The sequence below is a fragment of the Lineus longissimus genome, chromosome 3, assembly GCF_910592395.1.
Source record: "Lineus longissimus chromosome 3, tnLinLong1.2, whole genome shotgun sequence".
Classification (NCBI taxonomy): domain Eukaryota; kingdom Metazoa; phylum Nemertea; class Pilidiophora; order Heteronemertea; family Lineidae; genus Lineus; species Lineus longissimus.
Window position 1 is genome coordinate 8,233,694 of NC_088310.1, and position 12,451 is coordinate 8,246,144.

General features: G+C 40.0%; 1 protein-coding gene across 29 annotated transcripts in view; it reads right to left on the minus strand.

Moving 5' to 3' along the window:
- LOC135485652 (ninein-like protein) overlaps positions 1-12,451 on the minus strand; it is a 78,515-nt gene that overhangs the window by 35,345 nt on the left and 30,719 nt on the right. For 25 of the 29 annotated variants that reach the window (XR_010446593.1, XM_064767945.1, XM_064767955.1 and 22 more), the window contains 11 exons: positions 12,243-12,417; positions 11,563-11,679; positions 11,128-11,166; positions 9,693-9,785; positions 7,840-7,972; positions 6,250-6,315; positions 4,644-4,840; positions 4,019-4,191; positions 3,208-3,472; positions 2,573-2,735; positions 2,094-2,105 (listed from right to left, as the gene is read on the minus strand). Coding sequence is in view for 28 of the 29 variants with exons in the window: in XM_064767945.1 (XP_064624015.1) it covers positions 2,094-2,105; positions 2,573-2,735; positions 3,208-3,472; positions 4,019-4,191; positions 4,644-4,840; positions 6,250-6,315; positions 7,840-7,972; positions 9,693-9,785; positions 11,128-11,166; positions 11,563-11,679; positions 12,243-12,417 (1,433 nt within the window). In the remaining variant the exon portion in view is untranslated. Of the gene's footprint in view, positions 1-2,093; positions 2,106-2,572; positions 2,736-3,207; positions 3,473-4,018; positions 4,192-4,643; positions 4,841-6,249; positions 6,316-7,839; positions 7,973-9,575; positions 9,600-9,692; positions 9,786-11,127; positions 11,167-11,562; positions 11,680-12,242; positions 12,418-12,451 lie in introns of all 29 variants that reach the window. The other 4 variants (XM_064767951.1, XM_064767947.1, XM_064767950.1 and 1 more) reach the window with 4 other exon arrangements.

Sequence of the window (12,451 nt, forward strand, 5' to 3'; positions counted from 1 at the left end):
CAGAAGGAACATCATAGTTTTAAAGCTCTGGAATCTTTCACCAATGATAAAGTATCGTCCAATTTAGCTGAAAAAGATGGTGCCAAAACTTCAAACCTCAGCCTTATCATTTTGACCTGGTGATGAAGTTTGAAGTTGGCAGGTTAGTCAGAAATACAGTGTATAGGAACAACGGGCACAAACCATTCTCTTCCTGATGGTGACCTATGGGGAAAAGAAATTCCTGAATGACACAGATTTCATAACGACATACAACTAACAAAATACAGGAGACAAACACACACTGAAGACACACAAACATAATCTTTCTTGATGAAAGGCCAAGTGCGCATACATAACACATGCAGTGCACTCTCAAAAGTAAAATTTTCCAACAAAATTTTTCAAAGACTGAACATGAGAAACAGAAAACTTGTCCAGAATCCGGAACACTACAGCCAGAGATAATCAGCTTCTAACTTTTTTTCTTTACCTTATGTGTTGATGTAGTGTGCACTTACTCTAGTTTCACTGATATAAGACCACTTTATTAACTATGAAGAAGTCGACACAAAGGCAAAGCTAGAACAGAATGTCCTGACTATCGGACAACTTGGTGTCGACAATCCGTTTTCTATCCTAATTGACCCTTCTTAATCTGATCAAAAGCACAATTTCACCCAACACTTGAATATTCAGAAAAGGTCTTGTATCGGTGAAACTAGGGTATATTAGTAATTTAGCACAAAACATAATTCTGAATAGCATTTTGTTGTTGTTAGTTTTCATTTTGATTACTTGGCCAGATTATTGAAGCTCAGCAAAGGCCGAGAAAATCCTTGATGTTGTTGTCAGCAACGCAGAAATTGATAGCCAAGGTCTCAGAGCACAGCCTGTGACAGTTGTTTAAAGCATCCTGGAAACTTGCGATATTTGTTGCTATGACCTGCAATCATGATTGCGTGCAAGAAAATTTCTCATCTCTGGGATCAATGCAGGTACTGGACAAGAATTGCAAACAGCAATTGGTTTCAGACCCAGTGATAACCCGTTTTACCAGTAATATTGCAATTCTTTTCTTGCTCATTGCAGCAATACTTGTCATAGGTCATAGCAACAAAAATCGCTCGTTTGCTGTTAAGCTGTTTAGCTGTAGAGTGTGAAACTGGCAGAGTGCCCTCATGCATTTTCAGGTTGTGGAGAAATGTTTCTAACAAATTCTACAAACTTTTCATCGAATATTTTCGATTATTTTGTGCAAAGGTTAAGATGTTTTGTCGATTAAAATGTGACCCGACAATATTAGAAGACAGAACAGAATGTGCACCTTTACCAAGAATGTCAACAAGTTGAAGACAGAAGGTGGTTCAGATATGAAAGATCTTGAACCCACATAGTGGCAAAATAATGCCACAAACACCACCGACAAGGAATTACAATTTTTATTCCTTCAAACACCACATAGCAGTAGTGAAAATTTCACCAACTACTGAAGACATGTTAATGATTGAAAAAATGAAGACACTTTGATGAGACAATAGGCCATCATTGAGGGGGACGACATCCCAAATATTAAAATGGAACCCTTCTTGGATGAAGCAGACGTCAAATGAAAATCTGAAATACATCACAAACTGAGTCCTTGATCAGCAGTAAAGCTGATATTGTTTTCGACAACATTTTTAAATTTCCACCAAAAGGGTCTTTCAATTACAGGGTCTTAATGCCTGATATCACTGGAGCATTTCCTGGCATGGTCATCGTTGAGGGAAAATTATGTTACAGTCGACATTTGGTAAGTCAAATTACCAACTTGCATGGTTGGCATCTATTGACCTACATGCAGGTTTTCTGAGGCATTTTCTTCAGCAATCGCTTTGCACTTGGAGGTTATATTCTCCAGAGAGGCTATGAGTGAGGTTCTTCGAGGCAGTGACCGCAGTAGGAAAATGCTCCAGTGGAATCAGGCCTTTTGCTTGTGTTACGAAAGCAAATTAAGCCATTCAGATCATCATTTGGACACAGCGTAATCCCGGAAGAGTTCAGAGTGCAAACATGAGACCATGTAATTGAGCAGAAGCCATGCAACATGTTGAGAGACTGGAGCAACTTACTTGTGTGTTCAGCTGAAATGTTACGACGAGTCAATGATTAAAATTGAAAATGTTTGTACCAAGGTCCTAACTTGATTGAGTACATTAGTAATTGATTCCCCAAGATATAGACAGGTGGCAGCACTTAGATGTAACCGTCACAGCAAACCAGGCATATGTCACTCTGAGCTCAGCAGGTTGCGACGGACTGGTTGTTCATTTCACTCTCGTCTGCCTTTCGTGAAATGGGAGAACATCAATTTCTTCCATTATCTCTCAGTGCCATTTAGGCTCATTTTCTGTGCTTTGCATTTTACTTTTTCAAAAATTTTTGCGAATTGCAGAAATATAGAGGCACATAAACTGATCCCTCTCTTTATTTTCCCAAGGCAAACTCTTGCAAGTATTCTGTGAATTTAGAAAACACAGAAGGAGGAATGAAAAAAACTGTCTAGGGATGATAAAATGAAGATGTTAGAACACAACGATTAGAACCTTACAAAGTCTGGCCTGCTCCATTTCATGTGTCTCAATCAGACGATCTTTTTCCCGCCGATGTTCATCCATCAGTTTGATCTTCTCTTCCCGCCTGATATCTTCCTTGACCGTGTCGATGATTACGTTGAAGTCTTCGCGGAGTTTCCCTTTGAGGGCCTCTTCACCCTGGAGAAAAAGTATTCGCAACATAATGGTGTATTTGGACTAAGAACAGTAATCTGTGTTCAAATCTTTAAAAATTTGGAACTGAAGAACAGCATCCAGGAAAGACCTTCAACAGGGAAAAAGGTTTTCTGAAGTTCAAGTCGATTCATCATCTAAGCCATTTCTTTAAAAGCTGGTTCAAACTACTTATGTTGTGACATCTCAAGTCTACATGAGATTACACAGTAACTCATTGGGTTCCCCTTGGTAGAGATCTTGTAGCTCATCTGGGAAGAGACGTCCAGTGGGAAGAATGCTCAGTTCAAAGGATGAAAGTGAAATCCTTTGAGAATTATCTATGACAAACCAATCCTAGTGTATCTGAAGAAATGAGGGACCCCCACCCCTCCCAGAGCTACTAAAAGATAATGAGGCATAAGAACCACGACAAACTCAACACTGGAACAGAAAATAACTTGAATGACTGACCAACCTTTTCAAACATGTCCTCATATTCCTGTATCTCCATCCTGTGCAGTTCCGCCTGCCTTGCCTTCTCCTCGTTAAACCGATCCCTCAGCGCTGCCATCTCTCGGCTGAACTGCAAACTCATCTCCTCCTGCTGCAGGCGGCCTTGCAACTCGATGTCCGACAGCTGACGGCCCATTTCATTGCTGTCCGTCTCGCGTTGGCGATTCACGGCAGATTTTAAACCGTCCAATCGGATTTGAAGCTCGTCTTCGTATTCTTTCTTATACCTGGAAAACATTTGTTGTGTATCATAACAATCAACATCTGTCACAATACTATCAATCTTAAAATGAAAGAATTTATCGATTGTTACTGAAAGAAGTCACTGATTGTAACACAGCTGCTATATATAGTAAGACCCCTCTATTACGGAGAACCTTTAAGACTGACAAATGCTGTCCTTACTTGAGAGGTGTCCTGATGACAGAGGTGGAATTCAAAGGAAATGACAAATTCGGAACCAAATGCAGTGTCCTAACAGGGAGGTTGTCCTTAATAGAGAGGTGTCCGCTGAGGGAGATTCCACTGTATATGTGATATTAGCTGTCGTCCCCAAATTCCCTTTGATCTCACTCTGGGCTATTCTTGGAAGTTCTTCAAGTTGCGAGGCCTCCTATGGTTTGTGAGACGAAGCATACATACATGTCCATATTTTTTGGCCAAACTGACCTGGGGAAACCCAAGCGGCACTACACTCTGTCACCCTGTGGACACCAACTATTCATAAAGCCAAACTCAAGTCATACAGACGCGTATGAAAGTAATGATCTTACTTCATTGCGGTCTTATTCTTCTCCTCCACATGCCTGAGTTCAAGCTGGTGTTTTTCCGACTGAAAGATCTTCTGGTGTTTCTCCAGCTCCCTAGTGTGGGAGTCAAGCATATCCCGCCGCAGCTTTGACTCAATGTCTGCCTTCTGTAGCTCAAAGTCGTCCAGCATCTGGTCCTGAAATATGCAAGGGACACTATTTTATCATCAGACATACATTCTGAGCTTTTTTTTGCCCGGGTGTGGAGCGCTATAACCAGAAACACATCTCCATTTTGAAGGATTTTAAAGTACCCAGGAGTTATCTTTCTTCCAGGGCCCAGTTTGTCACTAACACTGACTTAACCTGGCGTCACCTTCTCCTGTTAAGCCCTTAGACCTAGCGCCTTGTTAAATTAATGCAAGTGTTAGTTGAAACCTCTTTTGAACACCCGGGCCCACGTAACAAATTCATTATAGCTTCCCACATTTGTTTTCTGCTTCTTGCCAGACAGGTCGGGATCTAGTGGTGAAGGTGTCAGCTTAATAATCATTACGCACTGCGCTATGAGGTTCTCGTTACCACTACCCTACGAGTCAGGGGAGCACACGCCTCGAGCGCACCACCCTGTATCTGCACCTGTACCTACCTTTTCTAACCGAAAGTCCTGAAGCAACCGATTTTTCTCATGCTTATGCGCCTTCTCGATGTCGTAAATCTCCTTCTTGTACTTCTCCTCGACGGACTTGTGATCGTGGGCGTTCCGATGATGTAACTGGGCCATCTCGTACTCGTGTTCGCTCTTGATGACGGCGATGTCATCCCGTAGCCTCGAACTGAGCATTTCTACAAACATAAGGGATTCATTGTTATGACTTGTGACAGAAAGGCCATTAGCCTACTTTAATTCATTGCCACCAGCAAATGCCTCACAAATGTTTGTGCAGATCGATTTGAAAGGTATTGTTCCCAGCAACGATAATCACGCTGTCATTATTTGTATTCAGCGGATAAGGAAATTGCTTTCAGTTTACCAATCAAGACTATTTTTAACCGATTTGTATTTTTACATGCGAGATTGTTTGGAAAATCCACAAAAGCAAAACTCCCCAAGTATATTTGGTAGTTATACAGCCTGCTCATAATTGGAAATCGGAAGACCAGGAGATGCTATGTGCAGACTAGGAACGAAATCCAGCAAGAAATGATTCAGTGGCCACTTCTGTTTAGGAAGGATGATAGAAAGACTTCATTCACCCTGAAGTGGTGAAACTGAACCAGCTTTTAGAGAATGTGCATAGTGTCAAAAAGCTCGGAGCATGCAGAGGTGAAGTGTTTTTCAGATAAATCTCGCCAACGGTAATTGACTGACTTCTTGTCACTGAACTGTACAGTTCCGGGCCGCATAACGAACCTATGTTTTCTTGCAGACATTTTACTCCAAGTGCTCCTAGCTTAAAAAGCAGTAACAGACAACAGGCATGTGCACTGAGGAATATAACTCATAAATATATACAATATGTACAAATCATCTTCTGATGAAATATTAGATAATTTTCCCCTATTTGAATATTGTAAACGACTTACTGTTAATACTCCACTCAATAAACTTCAATGACAAGTGTGATTATCTGTATTGACCCCAACTTTTAAGCTTTACCTTTTTTTTAATGCAAATAACTCAACTTGGTCATGATAAATAAAGTAATAAATAAAGCTTTCTTGATCTATATGGAGCAAATTCCAAACTTATCAACAACTTTGAACATATTGACATTGGAAGCCAAATGACATTAAACCAATATAAATGACCACGATAATTTCAGTGGATATAATGGCGACCTGCCCATAATGTCAAGTCATGAAACATCTTCAAACAAAAATTACAGAGAGTCCCAGAGAAATTAAATATGGATAGTGCTTAGTGCTGCAAGCGATACTCAAAAGCTACATGTAACACATAGGTATGGAATGATCAGAAACAATTTCTGTGAACTTATATAGATCGTCCCAGAAAAAAAGATGCATAGTGCTTAGTGCTGAAATACACAAGAACTGCAAAGGGTGCATAAAGTTAAGGAACCAGTTTACAATCCCCGATCATGGCCCGAAAAAAAGGTGATCAACTGACGAAATAATTGTCATTGTTCAATGGATTTATAGTTAAATGCGATCAAACTGTGTAATTTCCAATCGGGGATTGTAAATTTTAACCAAAGCTGTTAACACATGAAGTATGAAATGATAATGTTTACCCTCTTCCCGAAAGCTTAAACCGTCTACACTCGCTATAGAGGGAGGGATCTCCTCATCGGAGTTTTCTGTAATATTTATGGATAAGGCTTTAAAATGTTGGAAGGAAAAGTTATGGCAGCATGCAATGAAATGAAATTTCAGACTAAGTTAAAAGTGACATAGGCCTATTTCACTTTCGAAAATGAATTTATGAATTTTACAGAAATGACCCTGTACAGGATGATGATGATGATGATGATGATGATGACGATGACGATAATGATGATGATGATGATGAAAAGTGACGTTTTCAAGACTGGTTATAGTAGGTGTTCATACCACGAGGATCAGATGGATAGGTATTTCTGGCTTACTGGACTTTGCGCAATATTTCGCCAAAAAAGTATTCTACGCAACGGTCCCTAGGTGACTTTTCCTATTCATAATACACAGCCTGTCCATCCTAGATCGTGGTTACATGGGGAGTAATCGTTGTAAAATTAGGCCAAACGCAAAGACAGTTTACCCGAATACCACTATGTTTACGATGCGAACAAGCCGTGTAAGTCATTATCCAGCATTTTTTGCATTGAACATTTGCGGGTACACAGCGTCACAGGGAGCAGCATTGAACGGTAAACAGGTTCACGCCATATTCAGACAACGGCTTGTAACGGCCATACAGGAAACGATTCGTATCAAAAACCGACGATCACAACTATTCGCTTGCTGAGAGTATACATTACGCGCATACATTACATTCAGACATTTGAGCTTCCAAGCTTTGAGAAATAACAGGTCATGTGCGAATTCGGCGTGTAATTTTGGTAATTTACGTGAGTACATTTTCAACCCCGAAAAGTGTGATGAAGTTATGCTTTTATTTAGTAAAATTCGGTAGGCATGTCCAACAAGACATGTGTTTCAGCTGCCTAGGTGGGTGTGGGTCATCACTCAAAAGTCGTTCTCTGCAATGCATGCAAGCACTGCGTGTGTGTTTGATTTGTGTATACAATGTACGTTACCCTCTCTACTTCAAATGAATGAACCTCATAAGGGTTTGATTAATTAATTGTTTGTCGTACCTTCTTCGATCGAGGTCCGAACAAATTTTTAGGCTAGAGTACCGGGGTAAAACATAATGGGCGCTCCCCCATTTCGCTCGTTTCGTTTCGTTGCGCAAAGTCCAGTAAGCCGGTATTTCTTATACAGCTCATGGAGGGCGACTGCCCTCCTAAGGTTCCAAATTCAGTTATTTAACAGTGAGTATCAACTTGACACTCCAGGTTAGGAAAAGTGGGGCGTAGGGGGTTAATAGCGCTCCAACTCGTAATGTAACATTCACAGGTTACCCGAATGTTAGACAAAATTGTGCACTGAGCGACAGACACATGATGTCAACTTTGTCTGAGTTTGACGTCATTTTAACGTCAAGACGTAAATGTACACGCTGAGCTATTTTTAGCACGAGTGCGGAGCGCTATTTAATAGCAAAAACGCATCACCGGACATTTTGAATGGTTTTAAAATACCCAGAAGTATCACTTAGCATATCGCTGGGAAGGAGTTCAAAGCCAAATGAAAATTTTTTCAGGAACACCCTGACTAACCTGTTTCCCTGTGACTCATGGCACTTGGATCGTCTGCTTTCTGAGTTTTCGCTTGTCGTCGTTTCTGCGATTGAAGATGTTGGTGGAGATTCTCGATTTCGATTGTCAGTTCGTCGTTCTTGTCTCGTAATTCCTGAAATAATTACAACGAATTTATGCATCTTCCAATAATCAGGATGTGATACTGCCATATCTATTAATTTTGTTCTTTTTCATGACAACTTATAGACAGGAACAGTATAAGAGAAGCAAAATCTATTGTCATATTATTCACATTCTTATTGGATCTTTTCCCAATTTCCCTTTGAAAAAACGGTCTTAACTACTAGTGTACCTATCATTATCTAATACAGATACAAATGTACTTTTCATTCAAGCACAGAAAGTCGGTGGCCAAAAGGCCGCAAAAGGGCCAAAGTTCTAAATGCCTGTCTGTAATACATGATGTACATGTATGTACATGCATTATTTCAAAAGTCATGTCAGTTCACAATGCATTTGTAGTGTAAATGCACTACCAAGATCAGACAGTGACTTTCTTTCATGTTGGATGCCATGTGTACATTCATGTACATATTATGTACACAGGCGTTTCCATCTTCAGGACCGTCGTCCCTTTACTACTTTGGACACCTTTTCGGAACCATAAAACAACTTCGTTGATTCAAACCATGAAACGTATGCAATGCCGTGTACAAATCAAAACCAATATAGCGCAAAATGATTAAGTCAAAAGAGCAGAAGTAGCTATCATGAAGCATATCATCCTGCAGATCCATCACCTAACTTTTAATAAAGAAAAAACTTCCTGACACGTTAATTAAATTCTTCAAAGCGTATCACCAAATCATGTTCAGATAAACCAAAATCTGAGAAAATATAACAACGATATACCTGAATTTGTCATCCGGCTACGGAACAATATGGGCGACTACTGCACACACCTAATATTTGGGACCGTACGCCACACAGGGCCTATGCATGTAATGTACAATAGGCGTATCAATGAATTCACCCACTTCATTAGGTATGTGCATTTGAAACAATTATGCGGATGATACTGTGTAGTACAGGAGTGAAGAGGTTTGATTGATTTCTTCTGGGGTCTATACAAATATAGGGACACGAGAAACCGACTGCAGGTGATTTTCGAATTTCTATGATAGGTGAGGGGGTGTGTTATGAACTTGAATTGAGACTCTCACCCTCAGTAAACTCTTTGAATGCTGACTAATTCTGAGGCGAGCGCATATTCTAGGACAGCTGCCTTTATTTCTGTCAAGGTTTTCTAAAGGATGATGCCTTCTGTCCAAAATGGCCAGAGTCAAACTGACCATCTAACTTACTATTTTAGTGTGGTGTGTAGTTTGACCCATTTACCAACACCTAATACATGAAAAGTATTGTTTCCTTGGTTACCCGAAAGTCCCCTAGAATGATCACCAACTGCTCAAACATTGAAGCAATTCCCTGAACAAGCATAATCAATTCCTGCACCTGGCTCTTCCAGAGGACTTCATACTGTAACAAGCATTGGTTTAACATGCACACTGATCATGTAGTACCAAATGTGGTTTACCCTTAAACTTGTCCCGAAAAAAGCGATTTGCTTGGCCCCACTGCCCTCTTAAAATACGGACGAATATCCGCTATTCATGCTTCCCATATTGAAGCCATTAAACCGATCAAAAGTTAAACCCAGGCAATGACGCGGAACCCTTTGTATCTAAACTCACCAAGTCCTCCCAAGTTTTCTTGATCTATACAATATTGAGGACAAAATATTAAAACGGGTGTAAAAAAGATAACAACGTTTTTTGGGAGGGGTTTGAAGTTGTTCCCCGCGCACCTACCTTGTTTTCATGCTGATAAGTCTCTATCTTCTCTGCATAGAACTCTTGCTGTTCTTGAGTAAGCAAATCTTTGTTTGATTCTAAATCTTCAATCTGAGGAAGCAGAAGATATGCAGTCAAATTCAAATTCTCAGAAAACAGCGCTAAAATAAGCTGCAGAATGATTAGAGATAATACTACGTAAGGCCTGAACAGCCAGACTGATCAATTTGAAACTAGACTCCATTCGTTAAATGGAGTACAGGGGCACAGTTGAGAAAGTTATTCCCATCTCCAAACGTCATGCACAGACTCTTGTTGCCCACCACACTGAAATCCTTCAACACCTAACATCATAAAGCAAAGGACTGGAAATATCACCGCTTACTCCAGAACTGATTTTGCCAAAAACTTTAGGCCAGAAACACATATACATTCTTAGAGAATAGGCTTAAGTTCTTAGTTTTTTAACACACAAATAGGAATTAAAGGAGTTAACACTGTACTGATTTGTTTATACACTTTGAACCATGACTCTGAAAGTAATTTGGATATTAAATCCTTTGAAATATTGCTCCTTGATACATATTTTTCCAGCAAATATTGTAAAAGTTATTTGTAGGATCTGGCAAAAACACTGTTTATCTAGACTGATTATACATATGAATATGACTTCACCTAACATGCCTAAAGTTATATATATGTCAAAGTCAACAAAAAAATCATTTGCCAAGAAAGTTCCCCTCCGTATGAAAGGAGAAATCTTCCATACATGTAGCATAAGAATAGAAAGTTCCCGTCCATATGAAAGGAGAAATCTTCCATACATGTAGCATAAGAATAGAAAGTTCCCCTTCGTATGAAAGGAGTAAATCTTCCATACATGAAGTATAAGAACAGAAAGTTCCCCTCCATATGAAAGGAGAAAATCCTCCATACATGTAGCATAAGAATAGAAAGTTCCCCTCCATATGAAAGGAGAAAATCTTCCATACAAGTAGCATAAGAATAGAAAGTTCCCCTCCGTATGAAAGGAGAAAATCTTCCATACATGTAGTAGAAGAACAGAACCCTGATTCTCCAGAAAGGACAAAACCCTTGTCAAAAGAGCAATCCAGAAAAAGTCACAGTGATGAGTTTTTTTCAGCAGAATGCGACAGATAGATCAAGCTGGGTATAAAACACGGGCTATTGTGGCATTCAAAGAACCTAAAAAAGTTGGAGGATTCCTTCATTTCTCGTACAAGTTGGTATTTGTAGCAATATAAAAAACTGCACAGATATGCCAAGCGTCATAAACACAAAAGCTAATAAAATCACACTTAAAATGTAAAAATTGGGTTTCGAGGGGGGTGTCAATTTTATTTACATGCACTGCCAGAAAAGGAAATTCTTATGCCCAGGATTCAGCAGTTTCACCCAAGCGCCACCTTTAGGGAATGATAAGAATCATCACCTTTCTCATCTCCTCTTTGGCCTTATTTTCTGACGCGAGCTAAAATGCCGGGCAGGTAATCGATTATTATTTGAAACTAACAGGCTAAACTCAGTGCACCCTACGAAACTATGCTTATCTATGAATGAAACGAAAATTCTTCTTTCTCGTAAAGAGATGGTACATACATACATCTGAAGAAATAAAGGATTTCAAACTATGCTGCTTAAAATTTGAACACTATCTGATGTAATGCTATCAGGAATGAATAAAGAAATCAGAACTAATCTAAGATTTTGGATTTTCAGGGATATATTTCAAGTCACAATGATTGCTTTGGTTGCGTAAAGGACTACTAGAGGAAGTAACCGGCAATGAAACCCCAGTTCTAAAGGTCACTGCTACTATAATCACACAGAGTCTTTTAAATCTGTCCTTTAGGATCATCCTGCTTACCTTTCTATGAAGGGCAGCCACCCCATCCAACTCCCGCTGCTGTTTCGAACATAACCGTTCAGTGTCGGCCAGCCGCTCTGTGGAATCAAGCAACTCTGCTTCTAACCTGTCCAAGTCCTACGAAGAAGAAGAGGGATGAAGAAAACTTTAGATTCTAAACAAAATTGTACATGTCCCCAGCAGACAGAGCTCTTTTATGCCCCGATTCCCCTATTCAGATGTTGACAGAAATGGCAAGGTAAACCCTGACATCTGTTTTTTTGGGTACGATTTAATCTGGACACAATCCAGCTTTCTTAACTTCCTTGGAACAGCTAGTCTGATGTTTTGATTCATACTCAAATCACCTATCTTTCTCAGTCAAATCTTCAACCAAACTCATTGCCTCACATATAGACAGTGCATAATGTTTTTGCCCTAGGAAAAGCTCTGTCTTCACCTTCAGCTTGATCAAATGGCTGCCATTTATACTACAGTCCAAGTCACAATTGACATCCCTTAGTTTGCCTCATTGACGCGCCACTGACGCGCTACCCAGCACGTAATATACGCGAAACATAGAGAGGAAAGCCCGTCACTGGTGCGTCATTGGTGCACAGGTTGAGCATAACAGACACGGAGCAGGAAGGATGTCAATTGTGACTTGGACTGTACGCTACAGGTAATTTAAGCTGTCTTACCCCGTTGAGTTCAATGACCTTATCCTTGAGGCGTGTCTCCTCTTCTTTGAGACCAATTATCACGTTCTCCATACTCTTGCGTTGCTGGGCCATCTCTGCCAAGTGCCTCTCGTTTTCACGTTCTGCCTCGACTTGCAGGCTCTTGAGTTGATCTTGATATCTCCGCTCAACAGATCTGAAAGATGAAAGGCAAATGTTTAGCAGTGCTT